Genomic DNA, 24,560 nt, shown 5'->3' on the forward strand with positions numbered 1-24,560 from the left:
GGAATGTGAGATCTGACTTGAGCCGAAGCCGGAGGCTTAACCGACTGAGCCACCCAGGCACCCCCAACAGTGTCTTAAAAAGACTGAACATCTCTTATGAATCCATGAGACCTAATATATGGATCTGACATATAAGAGATATTCAGTATATGTTCATTGACTTTATTTTATTGAGCAGACCTTTGGGTGAGAGTTAATACGTTGTATCTTTATATTAGAGCTGATTCCCACCTCTCCACAATTACAGATGTGGAAACTGAAGTCATGAAGAGATTACTTTGTTAAAAGTTCCACAAGCTAAGGTTGAACCCATTTGGCTGACACATCTATTCATTACTAAGTTGTCTCTGCAGAATGAAACGATGAACAACATGTTAAACAGTTATTTTAATTAACATCAGTATCTGATGCTAATAAAATTGTGTTCACTTATTAACTATTTAGTACCTACCGCATGCTAGACATTGTACTATATAGTGAGACTTTAAACAAAATAGGCAAATTATCTCACATTTCAGATCCTATGTTGTAGTTAAAATTCTGTAAGACTGTTAGTATTTTAAAACCCTCTTGTTTCAAGTTTTTTAAGGGTTGAGATTATGTATTTTGTCTCTTTATATCTGACTTCCAGTTGAGTTCGTGGTCGATATTAAAGAATGTATGAATTGAAGAAAAAGTGAATGGATATATTAACCTGAAATGTTTCTTCATGTATGTTTTTATTTGAAACTGTTTTCTAAATAATATAATTCATACAGAGAACATTTCATTCTTTAGAAATTTTGTAAAATATAACTATCACTAAAGTTTTAAGTTTTAGGGCACCTAGGTGGCTTAGTCAGTGACGCATTGATTTGGGCTCAGGTCATGATCTCACAGCCTGGGAGTTTAAACCCTGCATTGGGCTCTGTGCTCATAGCCCAAAGCCTGAAGCCTGCTTCAGATTATGTGTCTCCCTCTCTCTCTGCCCCTCCCTTGCTCGCTCTCTCTCTCAAAGCTAAATAAGCATATAAAAATTTTTAAATTTTAAAGGAAGAAATACATGTTATTGGGGAAGAAGAAATAGAAATGTTACTTAAAAGTGTAGAAAATAGGGTTGCCTGGATGGCTCAGTTGGTTAAGCATCCAACTCTTGGTTTCAGCTCAGGTCTTGATCTCAGGGTTTGTAAGTTTGAGCTACTCATTAGGCTTCATGCTGACAGTGGGGAGCCTGCTTGAGATTCTCTCTCTGCCTCTCCCCCGCCCACTCACTCTGTCTCTCAAAAATAAATAAACAAATTTTTTATGAAAAAGTATAGAAAATATGGCTTAACATTTTTAAGCATTTACTTTAAAAATTTTTGTTTAATATTTCTGTTTATTTTTGAGAGAGAGAAAGACAGAACACAAGCAGGAGAGGGGCAGAGAAAGAGGGAGGCAGAATGTGAAGGAGGCTCCAGGGTCCAGCTGTCAGCATAGAGCCCCATATGGGGCCAGACTCGTGCCATGTGAGATTGTGAGCTGAGCCGAATTCAGACACTTAACCAACTGAGCCACCCAGGTCCCCCTTAACTCATTTACTTATAAAGTGTTCTGTACAATAGACAGTGGGCTAGTTAAAATGTTTAAAGTATAAGTGAAACCTATCTTAGTCTCTCTTTTTTTTTAAAACTAAGTTGTGAGCACAATTATAGAGTATACAAATTAGAAAAATCTAAGTTTACCAAACCTTACATATGGGAGATGAGTTAGGGGTTCACAAAGACATATGTCTTTTCAAATGGCATATAAACTTGGAACTTACAAAAAATTCTAGACAATCATTTCATTGATTAAAATAGGAATACTAAATAATTTCTACTTTATTGATTTATTCTCAATGTATCATACTTAGATATGTAGGCTTTGACCTAATAGGAATCAAAATAGAGGTGGTTCTACTTCAAGAATTTGTAATAATCCCTTCACTTTAACACACAAATGTGTTCAATATTGGCGAAAGAACACGTTGCTACCAAAACTGAAATAAGATCCTTGAAACAGAAAGGATGTTGCCATGGAAAAATGAAGTAACACTCAGTGCAGCTGTGATGCATTAATGAATAGGATATTTTTTTTAAAAGATCATTTGTGTTTGGTGTGGCTCAGAGGGTCCCAACCAGATGGTTTCCATGAACATGATCTGACCCCCGGTTTGAGGACTTCTTACTGGCAGATTACTTCATTTTCTTTCCCTTGGATTGTCAGATCCTTACATTAATGCAAAATTTACTGCTGTAGATTTATACTCACTTACATAAATCACTCAACGTTTTACATTAAAACCACAATTTTAGACATACAGTTTAACAGTTATTTTAAAAGTGTAAAAAGATTTATGTGATAGTTGTAGTGTATATTAGAGATGTAACATTATAATAAGTTTGAGGAATTTGGATTATTTGTATGTTTTGGTTCTTATCATTACAGAAATCTCCAGAACACACATATTTTAGAAAGTTTATTTTTTGGAGTTCTTATGCATCTCAGATTAATCTATTTTTGAATATTTGTTGCTCAGGATGTTAAATTTGATACAATAATTTATTTCTGAACTAGTGGAATTTTGGAATATATTGTGATTTTGGAAATTTTGGTACAACTTAAATTTATTTCACAAGGTATTCATGTTTATATTTGTATAGTGTGGCATATTGAGCTAATTAACTCAATCGTTGAAAACATTTTTAACATAGCACCTATACCTATATGAATGTTAAATACTGACTCTTTTTTGTTTGACACTACAATGATAAATAATTGAATAATGAGGATAGTATATTAAGAATATGTTCTCAGTATGCCATAATACTTTGTGCATTTGAACTTCAGTAATTATTGGTGTTAAATATTTATAAAATATTTATAAATATATATCTAAGTATATTTATAAATATAAAATATAAATGAGACAATGTATACTTCTATTTCAGAATAAAAAATATCATCATCTTCAATTTGCTACTTAAATTAGGCTCCAAGATAAAATTCTAAACCAAGAAATGAGGTCAGATTTCATGAATCTTTTATTTATTTTTGCAAAATTTTACTTATATTTTTCTTCACTGAATTCAGTTTGTTCCAAGCACAAAAATGTTGAGGCAAAGATGAATAAGTTTGCTTCTTTATAAGGCTGGCAGATTATTTATCGTGTCAAGGAATACCAGAGCTGTTAGAAACCATGCTCTCACTAAGAGCTATATTAGCCTCACGTGAAGCTATATTAATGTATTCTTAGTTACCTTTTATAAAATATAGTCTCTTGATTTGCTAGAATAGCCAAGTATTTATCAAGCAAACACATTTTAGTTTTTATTACATCTTCAGACAATACCTTTGTATGGCAAATATTTTATAGAAAATTAACAGGTGATATTTTTTATTTCCTTGAGAATAAGTATGCCAAGGTATTTGAACAATTTGTGACTTAGGTACAAAATACTACTTTCTAAGAACCAACTAAAACTAATAGACTTTAGCTTATATTGCTTTTGAATTAAGAAATCATGATGAATTTAATTTTTGATTTGAGATTGCTTAGTATTACTTTAATTCTCTAAGGTATCAGATAACCTAAGTAACTACACTGGGGGTAAGAAAGCATAAAAGTTTCACATGAAATCAAAATTTAAATAATAATTTGATGTATGATAAAAGCAAGGAATACTCTCGTTTTTAAGTCTTCTGAATATTCTTCCTCATCATGTATCCTTATATATAAAATGTGATACACACACACACACACACAGACACACACACACGAATCTTGGTATATGTGTAAATAAAAAAATATTTGATACAAACCGGTTATATTTTTATGTTTGTCTAGAGATATCATCTGAACATTTTAAACACTTTTCCTTATATTTTAGTTTGTAAAGTAAAAAAAAAAAAAAGGGCCAAATTCATATACCAAAAGCTGTGTGTGTGTGTGTGTGTGTGTGTGTGTGTGTGTGTGTGTGTGTGTGTTTTCAGTGAATACCATACAATACTAGTTGGTTCTAAGGCCTTAGCTGGTGTTAACAATCCAATGAAGTGCAAAAGAAGGAGGATTTTCTCACCTTTTTTTGCCAGCACATTTTCTAATTCAGACATGTTGCTTGGAAATAACTGTGGAAAGACAGATATGTTTTCATCTCATTTCACTGTGCCTTTTGATCAAATTTATAGCAAGAAACAAGGTCCTTTTAAGTGTTGTGTTCTTTATTAAAAGTAACTCATAAAGACATAAATATAGCTTGCTCACTCCTTCCTTCTTTCCTTCCTTCTTTCCTTCCTTCCTGCCTGCCTGCCTTCCTTCCTTTTTCTTCCTCCCTCCTTCCCTCCCTCCCTCCCTTCCTTCCTTCCCCTGCTTATTCTGATAAAGATTTTAAGTATTTGAGGTTATGTTAACTTCCTTATTTAGTTTTTTCCTAATGTTTTCATTTTGCTTTTTTTTTTTCTTCCCCCTAGCTTGAAGTAGAGTCTTGTTGTGTTTTCATTCCAAATGATAGCCTGCCTTCCCCAAGTACAATTGTATCTGGTGACATTCCTGGGACAGTAAGAAGTTGGTACCATGGACAAACCAGCATGCCAGGAATGCTTGTCATCTGTTTGCCTCAAGTAAAGATCATCAGTGCCGGCCACAAGTACATGGAACCTCTGCAGGAGATTCCGTTTGTCATTCCACGACCCATCCTTGAAGAAGGTACATTAAAAAAAAAAATTCTTCCTATGGTTATTGTTTTTAAATACTACTTTTTTTTTAATAAGCCAGTGCTTATGTAAATCAGTCTTCACAACGAAAAATCCGCAGGAAAATAGACTAAGTGATCTGCAAAGTGGATCTAAAAAGAAGGGCATACACAGTAAATGAACTAAATGGTGCTGTTTATTGACATCCACACATTTTAATCATATTCATGTATATATAAATAGAGACTGCAAAAGATTATATGCCACACAGAACAGTCACTAAGATGTGAAGCATAGACAAATCGAGAAGACCGTGGTTTTGGAAATTGGCAGTAAGTGATAAGAATGATAAGTAGATCTTAATTTAAGCTACTTGATTTATTGATAAATATAATATATAATCAAATGAATATATTATTTACATCAAACAATATATTTCTAGGTTTCCCATTTGTTAAAATACAGTAGATAATTATGTGATGATTGGAGATATGACTCTTTAGTAAATACTTTATTTGTGATACTGCAGACTTTTCAGTTGCAAATTCATACCCTTTTGAACTTTGACATATTCATCTCAACCAGTATGTGAACCTGAAAAAATTTTGAGTGACAAAGTAAATGTGAATTTATATTTTAATAACAAGATTTAGATTTTTTACAGTGCTAAGCAGTTCCACACCTTGTTCATATTATTACGATATAAGCATATGAATGCTGATATCATTCAGATTTCTATGCATACTATTATTGAAAAGCAGAAATATTCTGTGCAGTTTTTGACTTTGACTTGATGTTGATTTTTCTTTTCTCTTCATTGGAATTTCTATTGAAATGTAATTTTCTTAGGTTTATCAGTAGTAGGAAAATGATTTTATTGCCAGAAATGAAAGTTGGTAGTTAATAAAATGAATACCATTATCATAAAATCATAAAATTCTAACAGAAGGAACTTCTTTAGAGCTCTTACCTGTGTGAGTTTTGTCTTGATGCAAGGATTATTTTTCTAGCATATTGGGATATATCCATTCTTTGATTTTGCTTCTGGTTATAAGGAGTTCTTTATTATCACAACAGCTATTGTATATCACATCAAGGATGTGCTAGCCTGAGAAAATTAGCCGAGGAGTGCTTTCCTTTCTTTTTTTAAACTCTGGAATAATTTTTGGAAGATTCAAATAGTTTGTCCCTTAATTTTTTTAAGTTAAAACTCACTATTATTCATGTAACAGATTTTTAAGACATTATTTACGTGTTATAAAAATTTTTATGTATACAAATAGATGATTTTTAGTATATGTTCAGTTTATATCATCATCACCACCACCAAATTTAGAAATTTTCTCACTCCAAAAATAATCAATATACCATTAGCTGTTACTTTTCTTTCTCTTTCCCCCAAAACTCTGGTAAATGCTGATCTTCCTGTCTCTATGAATTTGCCTGTTCTATACATTTTTATTTATTTATTTTTTATTTTTTATTTAAAAATTATATTATTTTTTTTACTTTATAAAGTTTCATATTTTTTAACATATGCAATTATTTTCCATCATTTACAATACAGTAGTTGCAATGACACTCCAAACAGAAAAGCAAAGTAAAAAATCAAAACACCAACTTCTGTTTCATGTAATTAGACATACAGAGATTAGGTTAAGTAACAACTATGTTCTATACATTTAATAAGAATGGAATCACACAATATATGGTCTTCTGTGACTGGCTACTCATGGTAAGTCACTTACCATAATGCTTTTGAGGTTGATTTATTTGTCAATCTTTATTTTTATGGCTGAATAATAATCCATTTTATGGATATACCATGTTTTCTTTATCTACTCTTTAGTTGGTAGACATTTGTATTGTTTACATTTTTTGGCTATTATGAAGAGTATTGCTATGATAATTTTTGCACATCTTTTCACATGGACATATTTTAATTTCTGTTAGCTATGTACCTAGTAGTAGAATTGTTGGGTTTTATGGTAGCTCTATGGTTAAGCTTTTGAGGAATTGATTGTCTGTCCTCCAAAGTGTTTCTACCATTTTGCAATTCCACATCAACATATGAATGTTCTAATTTATTCAAGTTGTAATTGCCTTTTTGGTGTGGACCATCCCAGTGGGTATATGGTGGTATCTCATTTTGGTTTTCATTTGAAGTTCCCTAATGACTAGTGATGTTGGGTGTCTTTTCATGTGCCTATTGGCCATTCATAGAACCTGTTTTTTATTTTCTCATTCTTTTCAAATACTTTGTCCATGTTTTAGTTGGGTTATTTTTCTTTCACTTTAATCGAGCAGTTCTTTATATATTCTGGATATTAGGTTCTCATTAGGTATATGATTTGTAAATGTTTTCTCTCATTCTATGGATTCTTTTTACTATCTTGATTATTTCATTTGTTTTATATTTTTAATTCCATTTTTCCTTGATATATTAGACATTATTTCCTTGCTATTTTTTTTTTTCAATCTTACAAATCAGCCCTCATGGATGGAACTGGAAGGTATTATGATGAGTGAAATATGTCAGTCAGAGAAGAATGGATATATATTTTCACTCCTGTGTGGATCTTGAGAAACTTAACAGAAGATCATGGGGGAAACTAAGGGGGAAAATAGTTACAAACAGAGAAGGAGAGAGGCAAACCACAGAAACTCTTAAATACAGAGAACAACTAAGGCTGGATGCAGGGCTTGGGGAGAGGGGAGAGTGGGTGACGGGCATTGAGGGTACTTGTTGGGATGAGCACTGGGTGTTGTATGGAAGCCAACCTGACAGTACATTATATTCATAAAAAAAGAAATTAACACTCTTTACACAAAGTAAAATTTGGTTCTAGAAATACTAGATGCATACTTAATTTATTAAATTATGCAGTAATTCATGCTGTTTGCTCCTGAACAACACATAGGTCTTTAAATACTTTAATTCAGTGATCTCTCCAGATTTATTTGCTCTTACTGTTATATATTTTAATTTATCTTTAATTTTCCTGAATTTCACAAATTTCAATCATTTTAAAAAGTTGCATACATATTACATGTATATGATTAGTGCAGAGTTTGGAAAATTTATCCAGTAAGTGGCCAGATAGTAAATATTTTCAGTTTCATCAACTATGTGGTTTTTGTAACAAGTACTCAGCTTTGTTCTGTAGTACAGAAGCAGCCATAAATAGTATGTCAATGAGTTGGCACTCCAGTAAAACTCTATTCACAAAATCTAATAAGCAGTAACATTTGGTCATGGGCCATATATGCTGACTCCTATACCAATGCCTTACTAGTCATTCCTTGTCACAGCTCAATTCTTTCTTCTACAGAACTCAGATGATTTTCTTCTGCCTTTTTTTTTTTAATGATGTGCTTTTAGCAAACTTAATTTTTTTTGTTTGAAACGGTCTTTTGTATTCTTTTTGGAAAGATTCTCTTTTGCTATATATATGATTTCTTACTGATAGTTTTCTTTTGGCCATTAAAGATCCTTTTGTGCTCACTTTTGTTTTTCATTGCCCTTTTGAGAAATTCACTGTGATTTGGGGTTTTTTTTTTTTTTTGAGTCTCTCTCTCTCTCAGGCAGCTTTAAGAATCTTTTTTTTTTTTCTTTTAAGAATCTTCTTGATCTTTGTTCTTTTAAAGAGTTAGTGTTGGTGTCTTTATGAGCTTTCCAAGTTTTCTGGTGTTTTCTCCTCACATATTGCCTCTGCCTCATTCTTTCTACATATATGTTAGACATTTTTTAATTGTATTTTTCTTGTCTCTATTCTTTAATATTTTCCCTTTAACTTTCTGGCCTGTAGTCTGAGTAAATGTCTTTGATATTACAGTTCATAAATTTTCTTTTTAGTTGCATCTACAGTGCTGTTAAATTGTTCTCAGGGTTTTTTTGGGTAAAACTTTGTAGAGTTCAAATATATCATACAGAAATACATCAACTATTAGTATACAGCTTGATGAATTTTATAAAATAAATCTACCCATATTACTGCCTTCTGAATGAAGATCAAGAATCTTCCCAACACCCAGGAGATCTTCTCTAGTCCCTGCCGGTTTCTGTTACTTCAGAGATAAATTGTATCAGGATGTCTAAAACCATAAATTACTTTTCTTGTTTTTTAATTTGTAATACTTTATTAAATTTTAAAATTTACTTATGATACTTTTGTTTTTATTGATTTTTAAAAATCCTTGCATTTAATTCATAATTTCCAAGGCTTCCTTATATTTCTTCATAAATGAATCATTTATTTTATATTATTGTCTAAATCCTGCTGATTCTTGCCTGTATGTCTAGTGTTCTTTGTGTATTTTTTGGTTTGTTTCTTTGTTGCTTTTTTTGTTGGAGTCTGCTTATTTTTCCTGGAAATATTTGCCTAGAATTTTTTTTTAAGAGGAGCTTAAACATTCTTCATGTGTAGTTCAAATTTATTTCTGGTGTATTGGGAGCATAACCAGTTTACAACCAATTGAAACTAGAGGGTCTTACGCCATTTAGATAATAAAAATTCAAGTTACAATCTCTTATGAGGCTTGGTTTGTGGTTATGAGTATTTTTTTCCCTCTGTTCAAGGTTCAGCTTTCTGGTCATGTAGAGAAGGTAAAAACAGGGCAGTTTTATTTCTGGTTTATTCTGACATTAATATTGTAGCCATTTGCATTCAAGTCTTATGTTCTTAGGTTCTACAGTGCAGGTGTCAACAAGGATGTTACATCTCACCAGGTTTGAAATGCTTCAAGCAATTAAAGCCTTAAAGCCTTAGGGTTTTTTTTTGTTTTTTTTTTTTTTGGAAACTCACTAGTGAATTTAAAAAGATAGGAGTGCATGTCTGTGTGTGTGTGTAAACCAGTCCATAAAAGTTATATCCATAGTGCGTGTTACACATAAACATTTTATAAATATATTCATCCTTTTTGTTTTTAGCACAAAAGTCATTCAGAGCACTAAATCTGCCAGGTTACTGGAAACACAATCCCTCAGTGATTTAATGATGTGACAATATCCTACCCCCTTTTATCTAATGGATTTTAATGGAAGGATTGATATATACTGCCCTACTGTTCTTTATCTTTTGAATATTCTTTAAAATAACCTCTTATAGTACTCTTGCCAGCTTCTATTTGTCCTTTTTGTATGATAAATTTTTTCTCATCTTGTTTTTCAAATACATTATGAATGATTTAAGAACTACAGAAACCTCCATCTTTAAAGCAGAAAGTGTTTTATTCTTTGATATTTTATTCCTAGAACTGAGTTAGATAGCATCTTAGTTTGTATTGAACATTTTTAAAAAATCACATACCAGCTGGAAAGGGCCAGAATCAAAAAAAAAACTTCTAAAGTCTATTTTTCATACTCCCTAGGAGAATATAGTGTGACAGTATAATCGGTACTGAAACCTAAAGTAAAAACAGTTTGTTTGTTTTTTTTAACCATATGGTTATTCTCATTGGCCAAACCTACCTTGAGGGAAGGAGATTATTTCATGAGATTTGAACATCGGTTGTCTAATATCATGTATTGTAGTCTCCACATGTGTGTTTTTTATCCAGATTTTTTCTTATAATTGATTTGTAGTTTCATACTTTTGTGGTTGGAAAAGTTATTTGATGTGATTTCAGTCTTCTTGAATTTATTGAAACTTGTGTTGTAGCCTAACATGCAGCCTGTCCTGGAAAATGTTCTGTGTGTCCTTGAAAATAAGTGCTTCTTCTGCTTTTGATAGAATAATCTGTATATATATCTTTAGTCCATCTTATCTAATGTGTCTTTAAAGGGCAATGTTTCTTTACTAATTTTCTGTCTAAGTTATCCCTTCATTAATACCTGTGGAGAATTAAAGTCTCCTATTATTATTATACTGTCTGTTTCTGCCTTTACTTCTGTTAATATTTGCTTTATGTATTTAGGTGCTCCTATATTGGGTGCATAAATGTTTTAAAATGTTATATCTTATTGTTGGATTGATCCTTTCATCATTTTTTGTAGTTCTTCTGTGTTCCTTTTTTTCTTCATTTTTGTTTCCTTCTTTTTTTCTCTCTTATGCTTTGATTGTTTTCTTTAGTGTTGTAGTTAGATTTTCTTTTGTGCATTTACTAGAAGTTTTTTCTTTGTAGTTACTGTGAAGTACACATATATCATCTTATGTATATAACAGTCATTTTAAAGTTCACAGTAACTTAATTTTGAATACATTTCAAAGCTTTATGTTTTTACATTCCTCTACCTTATGTTTCATGTTTTCTTAAAGATATAATTTTTTAATGTTTATTTTCAGAGAGAGAGAGAGCGGGAGAGCAAGAGTGCAGCAGGGGGAGGGGCAGAGAGAGAGGGATAGAGATAAATCTGTACTGTCAACACAGAGCCTGATGTGGGGCTTGAACTCATAAACTGTGAGGTCATGAACTGAGCCAAAATCAAGAGTTGGATGCTTAACGGACTGAGCCACCTATGCACCCCTTAGATTTCATGTTTTTGATGATTCATTTTACATCTTTTATTTTATGTATCCCTGAACTAATTATTTTTAATTTTTATAACTTTTATACTCTTAGAATACTTGGTTTATAAGTAATATATATGTCCACTACTTTTATTATTTATTTACCTTTTCCAGTGAGATTTTACTTTTGTATGTTTTCTTATTAAGTAGTACATTTTATTTTTAGTTTAGAGTATCTTTTTAAATATTTCTTGTGAGGTCATTTAAAGAGATGAACTACTTTAGCTTTTCTTATCTGGAAAGTTCTCAGTCTTTATGAATGATAATGTCTGGGTAGAGAATTCTTGGTTGGCCATTTTTGTTTCCTTTTAGCACTTTGAAGATATTATGCCACTCTTTTATAACCTGTAAAGTGTCTGCTCAAATACCTGCTAACTGTCTTAGGGGTTTGTCCCTGTATGCAACATGTGGCTACCCTCCGTTTAACTTTTACTATCTTAGTGAGCGCGTGTCTTGGTGTGTTTCCCTTTGGGTTAATCTTATTTGGGCCTCTCTGAACTCTTGGACCTGGATGTCTGTTTGCTTCCCCCAGATTACAGATGTTTTTAACCATTATTTCTTTAAATAATTTTTTCTTGACTTTTCTCTCTTTTCTCCTTCTGGGACTTGGATAATGAGAAGGTTATTCCATATGATGTTCTCCCAGAAGTCCCTTAAGGTATTTTTACTTCTTTTAATTCTTTTTTAATTTGTATGCTTTGTGCTTTACATTACTTTGTTTTCCATTCCTTGATTGTGCTTCTATGTAATCCATTCTGCTCTTGAACCCCTATAGTATACTTACAAGCTTAGTTTTAATTATGTTTTGTGTTTTCTTTTTTTTTTTTTTTTTTTTGTCTTTGTGGAATTTCTTGTTTTTCCTCCATTGCTTAGATAGGTTAGCATCTTTATGACCATTACTTTGAACCCTTTATCTGGTAGGTTGTCTCCATTTTATTAAGGTCTTTTTCTGCAGATTTGCCTTGTTCTTTGTTTCGAATATATATTCCTCTTTCTACTCATTTTGCTTGTTTCTCTGTGTTTTTATATACTAGGTAAAATGGCTATCTCCCCCAATGTTGAAGGAGTAGTCTTGTGTAGGAGGTGTTTTGTGTGGCCCAGAAGCACTGTGTCCTGTGGCTACCAGACCTAGGCATTCTGTGGGTATCCCCACAGATGTAGGCATCCTGTGTGCTGTGTGTCCGTTGGCTTTGATAGGGCTTCTGCTGTAATGTGTGCAAGTTGGGGCTCTGGGTTCTCACCTGGCTTGTATATCTTGGCTACTGCATGGGGAGAGAGGACTTCCAGCTGCTTGCCTGTCCTGGTTGTGGTGTTAACTCTTGGTGGATTGGGCATGACTTGGGATGCTCATCTGGCTTTTTTAACACCTTGGATACCACATTGGAAGTGGGCGAGGCAGGAGGCTCACCCAGCCTGTTCATGGTGAGTGGTGGGCAGACCACACCCATCCACTGGTGCCAGAAGTCTAGAAGGGTTCACCTAAAATGGTACTTGTTGGCTCCTTCATCAATGGGGTAGGAAGAGAATGCAAAAGAGGCTGTTGACAGCCCTTCTATCCACTGATAAAATCCTTGCAGACTGCTTTTTTATATCTTTAAATTATTTATTTTTCCCCCTTTGAAGATTCTTATGTTTCAGGTAGCTACTTTAAATCTAGTAAATGGGTCTCCCTGTCTTACTGTCTAGAGCTGTTTTCTTGTTTTTGTGCTGGATCATGGGGCAAGTGAGTTTGTGGGCAGATCTTTGTTCTCTACTGAACTGTGATTCTCCTGGTCTTAATCTTTGTTGGTATTCAAAACTAGACATTTAAATGGTGTTTTTTTTTAATGTTTATTCATTTTTGAGAGACAGAAACAGAGTGTGAGTTGGGGGGGGCAGAGAGACACACACACATGCACACAGACATACACACACACAGACACACACACACACACACACACACACACACACACACAGAATTTGAAGCAGGCTCCAGGCTCTGAGCTGTCAGCACAGAGCCTGACATGGGGCTGAAACCCACAAGCCATGAGATCATGACAAGAGCCAAAGTTGGACGTTCAACTGACTGAGCCACGCTGGAGGCCCAAAACCAGACATTTTAGACCTTGCCTCTATTATGCCTGCCTCCAATGTTGGGATTCCTGACTTGGGGCACAATCCCTTAAGTTTTCCAGAATGTGTTCTGTATTTGTAGGAACCTTCCCTTTTGTGCCTCCTCTGAGGTGGTTTTTGGGGCAAGATGTGTCTGTATTCCCACCCTTCTACCTGTGTCTTTCTTGTCTTTTGTGTGGAGGTGCTGCTCATCTAGTTCATGGGTCCTTTTAGAGGAAAAGTATGCTATAGGTGGTGAAAAATGTGTTGTGTCCGTGGGAGGACGTGAGTTCACAATCTTCTGTGTCAGCATCTTGAACTGTCTCATGAAGAACTGATGTTACCAAACCTGCAGTGTATGTTTTTCTAAAGTTATTTGATAAAGACAGGAGAGAGTGTGCTATTTATGTGTATGTATGCCTTGATATTTCAAGTTTGCAAGGAACAGACATCAAGTCAGGATAATTTCAACAAAAATGGAACTTAATGATTCATTCTCCAAATATTCTATTACAGAAAGAAACTGACTTTTAGTTAAAGTTTGGATGTTAATCTCACTATTTGACTCTTGTAGTTATGAGCACCATGCTTTCAATGAAAACTGTCTCTCATTTCTTTCTCTATTGTTTTCTTGGTCCTCATAACTCCTCTTGAATTATTTTTTCTTGTTCTTTGTCTTTGGTGTTGCTTGGTCATCATTCTGAATTATAAATTTCTCTTGACACTGTAATTTATTGAAACCAATTATTTAAACTTAAAATGGAATGAATAACAAAGAATAACTTTTCCTATGTAACCAAGGTTTTGTGCTTCAAAGCTTTTATTTGATAGAAATATTTCAGTGTATTGCACAGTGTGTGTGGGGTGGGTATTAGTGATGGGTTGTGAATCATAACACTCTGACTTACAAAGGAAATTCAAATTCACTGCTTCTGTAGAGAAAAGTAAGGCCAATCTCCCTACTGCTTGCTACTGTCCACCCCCAGCCTCAGTCTCCTTTTCTGTGTTTGAACAATGACAACTCTGTACTGTTGCAGGGCTAGTATATGCTATGTATGTGACTACCTCCTTGATCTCTCCTCTAGCCTTTCTTCTCATTTTTCAAGCTTCTATTTATTTCACTTGCCAGCTCCTTCTGTTCTGGGATCCTACTGCTTCTGACTCATCACTCTTAATACTTCTATCCCAGTTTTAATTATTTTTATTCAGCTCCTGATTTCATTCCTAGGGTAAAAATGTAAGAAGACTATCTTGTTCACAGTACTACTCATATCATTTAGCATGATGAAGGGCACGGAATAGGGGCTCACTAAATAGTTGTAGAGTATGCTATTCTGTAAATAATTTTTGGTTACTTATAAGGAGAAAAACACATTAAAAATGAAAAGGTCAATTTTTGACATGTCTTCAAGTTCATAAATAATTGAAAAAGAATTCTTAGTCATTATGACATGAAAAAAAACAGTTACAAAATGATCAATAGGATGAGCACGGGGGCTTCTCCTAGATTTCAGGCATAACTGAATTTGGACTTCAGAAGTTCAAAATGAGGAGCTGTTTGTTGAAATGTGTCATCTGATTTCAATTGCCATAGAAAGGGAGAGATGATCTCTAATGTAGTCAGATCTGTATAGGGTGTTTGGGTGTTTGGGTCAAAACATCTTGAGTTTCATTAGGAAGCATTTGCAGTGAGGCTTGCAGATGTAATTTGCAACATCTATCTCACACCTCGGAACAGATGGGTTTCTACACAGTGCCTGCTGGAGATTTGTTTTTTCTTCTTTGAAAGAGTTGCCTGCAACTTTAATAAAATATTTTGACAGAAATTGAATATCGAAATCATTTATAAATTAAAACTTTACTATTGTTGGATTTAGTGAATTTTCATAAAACTGATGTTAAAATTGCTGAGCATCTATGAAAAACAGGCTACTTTTCCATGTAATTCTTTTTCATCTTAATTGGTTTATATTGTTCTACATCGAATTTTTATTATCTTTAATAATTATAATTTCCACTTATTCTGAAAGATCATGTACTATTACATTAGGTTTTTTCCAGTTTTACTCAATGCCTTTGACTGGAGTCCTTAATCCATATGTAAATATGATACCTTGTGGAAAAGGAGAAGCTCAGCAAAGAACTTAAGATTTGTTCTTGATGTTGCCGTTGTTAAATAAATCTCTTGGAGACCATCATGTATGTATTAGAAATGAAGTTAAGGTGTTGAAATCCCTAAATTTAGTTAATATAATTGGTATATTATATTATATATATATATATATATATATATATGTGTCACTGTTTTCTCAATAGCTCACGTCCATCCTGTACCATCATTTGTTTAGCTATGGTTTCTGCACCATTCAAAGGCTGTAGAATGAACATTACTTCATTTATTCCCTGTCAGTCAATTTTGTATTTCCCAACAGCCGCCCACACACATATGCAAACTTATTTTATAAACAAAAACAAAAATGGTAGAACTAATGTATATTTTTTCTCCAAAAAATAAAGTTTATAATTAACTTAAATCCTCAAAATGTGTTTCTGTAATGATACCAAGGTAATATAGTCTCATTAAAGGAACTTTTTTTAAATTGGGATATAATTCACATGTGACATTGTGTAAGTTTAAGGTATATAACATATCAGTTTGCTACAGTTCTATATTGTTTACATGATTACCATAATGGTGTCAGCTAACACCTCTGTAGGTCACATAATTATCATTTATCTTTTGTGATGAGAACATTTAATGCGTAATCTCTTAGCAACTTTGAAGTATTGACTGTAATCACTAAGTTGTGCATTAGGATTCCAGAACTACTTCATCTTGTGGTTGCAAGTTTGTAACCTTTAACCATATCTCCCCAGTTCTCCCACCCCTGTGCCCCTGCTCTCTGTTTCTGTGAGTTCGGCTTGTTTAGATTCCATTTGCAAGTGATATATAGTATTTGTCTTCCTCTCTCTGATTCATCGCACCTAGCATCCGTCTTCATTAATGGAACTTTGTAAAGCATGAATATACAGGTGAAAAAAATCACTTTGGTGATAACCGGTATTAACAATTTAGTTTTGTTTTTCTTCCCAGGGTTTGTTTTTTCTATTTTGTTGATAAATATATACACATTTACATATATAGTATCCATGTTGTAAAATGTTTACATTCATGGTGTACCATTAAGATAATAATTCCTGACTAATTTTTCAGTACTTTTTTTTTCATTTATTCTAATGTCACGCACATTTCACAGGGGCTTAACATGTTGTGAAGCCGTTTCCATCTAAAAGGTAAGAGGATCCAAAAAAATCTGCCTTAACTCTTTCTTGTGTTTAGTGAATGTGGACTTTCTCCTTTGTAAATCATATTTTCTGAGGTTACAAGGAAGAGAGAAAGTCAAGTTATCTTAGGGAATGGGGGGGTTCAGTGATCTCTAATCATCAACAGAAGAACAGCAGAAGTGGCCAAAGTGTCCCAGAGAGTGGAATGTAAATGAGGACTCCACAGTAGTAGCTCTGCTCACCCACTGATAAATCGGACTTGGCTGTTTCCTTTTCTACTACTGTCCTTATATTTTTAAACAACTCTTTTAGAATTTAATTTACATTCAGAACATGTATTCATTGTATGAGTTAAATTCAGTGATTTTGAGTAAATTTATAAAGATATGCAACCATCACCACAATCCAGTCATAACATTTCTGTCACTTCAAAGTTCCCTTATGTCCATTTGGCAATTAATTTCAGGTCCCCACACTCGAGCCCTAACCCCTGCTGATCTGATTTCTGTCTTTATAAACTTGGCTTTTCTGGACATTTGTTAAAAGGGAATCATGCAGGATATAGTTTTTTGCATCTTAGGACCTTATATATTTATATGTCAGTGTACCCAGGGTACATCATTTTTTTTCAGTTGGTATAATATTTTTAAGGTTTATTCATGATGTATGTATCAGTATGTACCATGTATTGCTGAGTAACAGTTATTCTATGGTTATATCACATTTTGTTTATTAAATTTACAGTTGATATTCAATTTCACTGTTACTCGCTTTTTACTATTATGATTAATGCTGCTATGAACATTTGGGTAAATGTATTTATATAGACAAATGTTATAATTTATCATGGATACAGTCTTTGGAGTAGAAAAACTGGATTTTATAATAAGTTTTTGTTGAACATTTCAAGAAATGGCCCAACATTTCAGAAGTAATTTTACCATTTGACATTACCACTATTAATTTATTAGAGTTTACTTTCAATATATCTTTGCCAGTGCTTGATATTTTTGCTATTCTAAAAGAGTATGTGGTACTTTATTTCTTTAATGACTAATGATACGGACTTTTTTCATGTACTTAATGCATATTTCCTTAGTGAAATTTGTACTTAAATTGTCCATTTTTTAGTTGTCTTATAATTTTTGAGTTGTAAGAGTTCTTATATGTTCTAGGTGCAGGTCCTTTTTCAGATATATTATTTGCTAATATTTTCTTCTATGTTGGGGCTTTTATTTGCATTTTCTTTTTTCTTTTTTCTTTTTTTTTCTTTTTGATTTAAATTCCAGTTAGTTAACATGCAGTGTTATTAGTTTCAGGTATACAATATAGTGATGAACCACTTCCATACATCACCAGGTGCTCATCACCTTTTTCACCCATCCCTTCACCTGCCTCTCCTCTGGTATCTGTTAGTTTTCCATAGGTGAGGGTCTTTTTCTTGGTTTGCCTCTCTCCCTTGTTCCTTGTTTCCCCCATGCTTGTTTGGTTCATTTCTTAACTTGCACATATGGTTGAAATCATATGGTATTTGTCTTCTGACAGACTGACTTATTTCACTGAGCATAATACTCTTAAGCTCCATTCACATCATTGCAAATGGCAAGATTTCATTCTCTTTTCTTAATGGTTGAGTATTATTTCATCGTCTTTATCTATTCACCAGGTGATGGACACTGGTGCTGTTTCCATAGTTTTCATTCACATTTTCCTAATAGTAAGTTTTACAACATAAATTTTAGAATTTGATAACATCCTCCTTATCATTTTCTTTATTGACTGTGCTTTGGGTGACTTAGTTTTAGCTCTCACAATTTGGTCTCTTGTACTTTTTTGATATATATATGTTTTGTATAGTGTGATGTAAGAATCCTAAGTTCATTGTATTATGTGTGGATATTTAATTTTCTCAGCATCATATATTCAAAAGATTGTCCTTATGGAACTCTCTTGACACTTTTGCTGAAAATCAATCAACCATGTATCTAAGTCATTTTCCCTCCTGGACTCTCTGTTCTATTCCATTGATCTATATGCCTGGCGTTGAGACTGTACCACACAGTGTTGATTACTGTGGTGTTATATGGTCTTTAAAATTATGTAATACAAGTCACCCAACTTTCTTTTTTCTTCTTTGAAATTATTTTGTCTATTTCAGATTGTTTGCATTCTTATGCAAGTTTAAGCATTAGCTTATTGGTTTCTACAAAAAAAGAGCCTGCAAAGACCTTAATAGGAATTGGATTTAATTTGTAAGTGAAATATGGGGATACTTCCCATCTTGGCACTATTGAGTCCTTCAGTTTATGTTCCTAAAACGTTTCCCCTTTTATTCCCTCAGTTGTATTCAGCAGTGCTCTGCAGATGGCAGTGTCTTGCATGCCTTGCATGTCCTTTGTTAAAATCTCCTTTGTTAAATGCTTTTCATTTATTTTAAGTTGCTGTGAATGGAATTATGTTCTTATTTTCATTTAAAAACTTTTAAATTGCCTGTATCTTAAAGTATAATTTTGTATATTTCCCTCATATCCAGGGACCTCACCAAACTTGTTTATTCTAGTTGTTAGTGTGGGTTCTCTGAGGTTTTCTATAAGGTGAGCCATGCCATCTATGAATAAAGACTATTCATGTAACTTCTTTCGTTCCAATCTGCATGTCATTAATTTTTTGTTTTGTTTTTGCCTTCACACATTGGCTGGATTCTCCAGTATAATGTTGCATAGAACTAATGAGAACACATATTTTTGCCTTATTCTTAAATCTAGAGAGAAGCCTATACAATGTCACCATATTATGGTAGCATGTGTTTTTTATAGATGTCCTTCATGAGGTTGAGAAAGATCCATTTTATTCCCAATTTTTTTTCAACTTTTTACCATGAAATGGCTTGGATTTTTTCAGATGCTTTTATGAAACCATTGAGATACTGGTGTGTGTGTGTGTGTGTGTGTGTGCGCGCGCGTGCGCGCGTGCGTGTGTGCACTTGCGTGTGAGACTTTTAATGTGTATTAATCAATTTTACATAATTAATTGATTAAATGATTAAGCTAATCTTGGATTTGCAGATGTATCCTGCTTGGTTATGGTGTATCATCTCTTCATATGGTGCCTTTTTTTTTTTTAAGGTTTTGTATATATTTTCATGACAGATTTTAGTTACTAGTTTTCTGATGGTCTGACGGTGTCTTTTTCTGGTTTTCATAACATGATAATGCTGGCCTTGTAGAATGAATTGGGAAGTCTTTCCACCAATTCTGTTTCTGGAGACTTCCTAGAGGAATGGTGTTATTTTCTTAATTTTCGTAGACATCACCCTTGAAGGCATGGGGAATTACAGGCAGACATTTTTAGTGGAACGTTTTTAAATTAATAATTCAATCACTTTATTTGGTTTAGGTCTATTTAGATTTTCTGTTCCTCTTCTAGTCAGTCTTGATGAATTGTGTCTAGAAAGTTATCCATTTATCTACGTTGTCTAAATTGTTGGGGCATATAGAGTTTTTCATAATACTTTATTGTAATCCTTTTCAGTTTCTTTAGGGTTGATAGTAAGATTCCTCCTTTAATTCTTTATTTTGGCTATTGTGGATTCTCCTTTTGAGTCTAGTCTAGTTAAAGGGTTATCTCATTGCTGATCTATTCATAGAATCAACTTTTAGCTTTATTAATGTTTTTCTGTTGTGTTTCATTTATTTCTGCTGTAATCTGTATTTTTTTTCTACTGGCTTTGTGTTAAGCTTCATTTTCTTTTTTTGTTGTTGTTGTTTCTTAAGAAGAAAACTTAGGTTTTACAACAGTTTACTGTTGTATGATACAGTCACTTAACTATAAACCTTCCTTTAATCATTGCTCTAACTGCATTTCACAAATTAACAAATACTGTTATTTTCATTTACTTCACAAAACTTTGAATTTTCCTTATGCTTTCTTCTATGGGCCCTGGGTTATTTAAAAACCATGCATTGTTCAAGTTCCATGTATTTGAAAATTTCAGATTTCTATTTAGTCCTGTTTTCTAATTTAATCCCTTTGTGGTCTAGACCATATATTTAATTTTAAACCTTTTAACTATATTAAGACTTGCATTATGGTCTGTGTGGTCTATTTCAGAGAGTGTTCCATATGTACTTCAATGGATTTTCTACAGTAGTTGGTGCAACATTCTATGAATGTCAGTTAGATCAAATGGGTCGATATTGTTTTATACTCTTCTGTAGCCATGCTGACTTTCTAAATACTTATTCTATCAATTATTGAGAGTGGAGTTTTGAAACATTTAAAAAATTTTTTTGAAATTATTTATTTTTATTTATGAGAGATAGAGAAAGACAGTGCGAGCAGGGGAGGGTCAGAGTGAGAGGGAGATACAGAATCTGAAACAGGCTCCAGGCTCTGAGCTAAAACTGTCAGCATAGAGCCTGACGCAGGGCTTGAACCCACAAACCATGAGATCATGACCTGAGCTGAAGCCGGACACTTAACTGACCGAGCCACCCAGGCGCCCCAAGAGTTTTGAAACATTTAAGTGTTACTGGTTAGTTGCTTTTTCTTTAAATCCTGTCAGTTTTTGCTTCATGTATTTTGAAGCTCTGTTGTTAGATGTATACGCATATATAGTTGTTACAGCTTCCTAAAGTATTGACTCTATAATCCCTATTAAATGTCTTTCTCTCCACAATACTTTCTTAAATCTATTTTGTTTTTATTATAGTTATTTCAATGTTTTATAATTAAAGTTTTTATGATGTATTTTTCCCATCCTTTTACTTTAAAATTTTTTTAAGGTTTCTTTGTGAGAGAGAGTGTGTGAGCAGGGAAGGGGCAGACAGAGGAGGAGAGAGGATCCAAAGCAGGCTCCATGCTGACAGGCTGACAGCAGCAAGCCTGATGTGATGCTTGAACTCATGAATGGTGAGATCATGACCTGAGCTGAAGTCAGATGCTCAATTGACTGAGCGACCCATGTGACCCCCATCCTTTTTCTGTTTTTGAATGAAGGCAATCAATTTGTTAGTTAGGTCTTGCTTTTTTTCTGCAGGCTGAAAATACTTATTTTTAAGTGAGGTGTTTAAACCATGTGTATTTTATGTGTTTATGTATATCTGAATGAAATTGGTGATTTGCTATTTTTTATGTTTCTTTTGTGTATTTTGTTCCTCTGATCTTCTTTTACTGCCTCTTCTATTTGAAAAGTATATTTAGCGTACCATTCTATTTCCTCCATCAATTTTTTTTACTATGTACTTTTTAAAAATATAATTATGGTTCTTTTTTCTGAGGACCCATAATTTTTTAAAGAGATAAAGAATTTTTATTTTTGAAAGAGAGCGAGCGAGAGCGGGGCAGGGGCAGAGACAGAGAGAGGGGTACAGAGGATCCCAAGTGGGTCCCACACTGACAACAGTAAGCCCAATGCAGAGCTCGAACTCAAGAAGCAGGAGATCGTGACCTGACCAGCAGACTCCTAAATGACTGAGCCACCCAAGCACCCCTACTGTGTACTTTTCTATAGGTGATTCTAGTGATTGTATTCTTATGCTTCTGAATTTATCACACTTTAACTTAGATGTATTTTAACCTAATCGTTTGTTGTATTTTATTTTTAGTTTTCAGGTTTTTATTCCAGTTTTCCAATTGTGATAAATCAGCTTTGTCAAGATTTGAGAACTTAGGGGAAATATTGGATGCCATATCTGCCATATACTTTAAAATATTTAACGTTGCAGACATTTTTTTTAATTGATTCAAAAGGATTTATTGAATGTGGTAATATTCCTGACATGGGGATAAAACAGTGAACTTTATTTTTTTTTAATTTGTTTTAAATTCTAGTTAGTTAAAATTTGTGTAATATTAGTTTCAGGAGTAGAATTAATGATTCAGGGTGCCTGATTTTGGCTCAGGTCGTGATCTTGGGGTTAGTCAGATTGAACCCAAGTAGTACTCTGCTCTGACAACATGGACCTGGTTGGGATTCTTTCTCTCCATCTCTCTGCCTTTCTCTCTCTTTAAAATAAACAGTAAATAAAGTTTAAAAAATTATGATTCATCACTTACATATAACAGCCAATGCTCCTCACAAGTGCCCTTCTTAATACCCATCCTCCATGTATTCCTGCCCCACCCACTTCTCCTGCTTCAACACTCAGTATGTTCTCTGTTGTTAAGAGTTTCTTATGCTTTGCTTCCTTTTCTTTTCTCCTCCCTTCCCCTGTGTTCATCTGTTTTGTTTCTTAAGTACCGCTTATGAGTGAAATCATAGGATGTTTGTCTTTCTCTACTGACTTATATCACTTAGCATAACATACTCTATCCACATTATTGCAAATGGCAGGATGTCATTCTTTTTGATAGCTGAGTGATAATCCAGTGTTTATATTTACATCTTTTTTATCCATTCATCAGATGATGGACATTTGGGCTCATTCCATAATTTTGGCTGTTGTTGAAAATGCTGCTATAAACAGTGGGGTGCATGTGCCCCTTCAAATCTTTGTTTTTGTATCCTTTGGGTAAAAAACCTAGTAGTGTGATTGATGGGTCATGGGGTAGTTCTATTTTTAACTTTCGTAGGAATCGCCATACTCTTTTCCATAGTGGCTGCACCAGTTTGCATTCCTACCAACACTGTATGAGGGTTCCTCTTTCTCCATATGTTCACTAACATCTGTTGTTTCATGTGTTAATTTTAGCCATTCTGACAGGTGTGACATGGTATCCTATTGTGGTTTGGATTTGTATTTCCCTGATGATGAGTGTTGTTGAGCATCTTTTCATATGTCTGTTGGCCATCAGGTTGTCTTCTTTGGAAAAATGTCTATTCATGTCTTCAGTACATTTCTTCACTGGATTGTTTGGTTTTTGGGTGTTGAGCTTGATAAATTCTTTTCTTTAATTTTTTTTAACTTTTATTTATTTTTGAGAGACAGAGACAGTGCATGAATGAGGGAGGAGCAGAGAGAGAGAGGGAGACACACAATCTGAAGCAGGCTTCAGGCTTTGAGCTGTCAGCACAGACCCCGACGTGGGGCTTGAACCCACAGACCACGAGATCATGAAGTGAGCCGAAGTCGGATGCTCAACTGACTGAGCCACCCAGGTGCCCAGAGCTTGATAAATTCTTTACAGATTTTGTATACTAATGCTTTATCAGATATTTCATTTGCAAATATCTTCTCCCATTCTGTAGGCTGCCTTTTTGTTTTATTGATTGTTTCCTTCACTGTGTAGGAACATTCTGTCATGGTGAAGTTTCAGTAGTTTATTTTTGCTTTTGTTTCCCTTGCCTCTGGAGATGTGTCTAGTAAGAAGTTGCTCCAGCCAAGGTCAGAGAGGTTGCTGCCTGTGTTCTTCTCTAGAATTTTGATGGTTTCCTGTCTCACATTTAGGTGTTTCATACATTTTGAAATTATTTTTGTGTATAGTGTAAGAAAGTGGTCCAGTTTCATTCTTCTGCATGTTGCTGTCTAGTTTTCTCAACACCATTTGTTGAGGAGACTGTCTTTTTTTCCATTGCATATTCTTTCCTGCTTTATTTAAGATTATTTGACCATATAGTTGTGGGTCCATTCTGGTTATTTTTTTTCTGTTCCATTCATCTATGTGTCTATTTTTCTGCCAGTACCATACTGTCTTGATGACTACAGCTTTGTAATATAGCTCTATGTGTGGAATTGTGATGCCCCCAGCTTTGCTTTTCTTTTTCAAGATTGCTTTGATTCTTCAGGGTGTTTTGTGGTTCTGTGTAAATATTAGTATTGTTTGTTCTGGCTGTGAGAAGAATGCTGGTGATATTTTGGTAGAGATTGCAATAAATGCATAGATTGCTTTGAGTCCTGTAGGTATTTCAACAATATTTATTCTTATAATCCATGAGCATGTAATGTCTTTCCATTTCTTTGTGTCATCTTAAGTTTATTTCAGCATTCTGTTGTTTTCAGAGGACATCCTTTACCTCATTGATTAGGTTTATTCCTAGGTATC

General features: G+C 33.7%; 1 protein-coding gene across 8 annotated transcripts in view; it reads left to right on the forward strand.

The window, feature by feature from the left end:
• The window catches only part of VPS13B (vacuolar protein sorting 13 homolog B), a 740,094-nt gene that overhangs the window by 350,980 nt on the left and 364,554 nt on the right, over nt 1–24,560 (forward strand). For all 8 annotated transcript variants that reach the window (XM_029923832.1, XM_029923833.1, XM_029923834.1 and 5 more), the window contains one exon: nt 4,471–4,705. In XM_029923832.1, coding sequence (XP_029779692.1) covers nt 4,471–4,705 — 235 coding nt within the window. The remainder of the gene's footprint in view (nt 1–4,470; nt 4,706–24,560) is intronic.

This window comes from Suricata suricatta, chromosome 15 (assembly GCF_006229205.1).
Source record: "Suricata suricatta isolate VVHF042 chromosome 15, meerkat_22Aug2017_6uvM2_HiC, whole genome shotgun sequence".
NCBI classification, from domain to species: Eukaryota; Metazoa; Chordata; class Mammalia; order Carnivora; family Herpestidae; genus Suricata; species Suricata suricatta.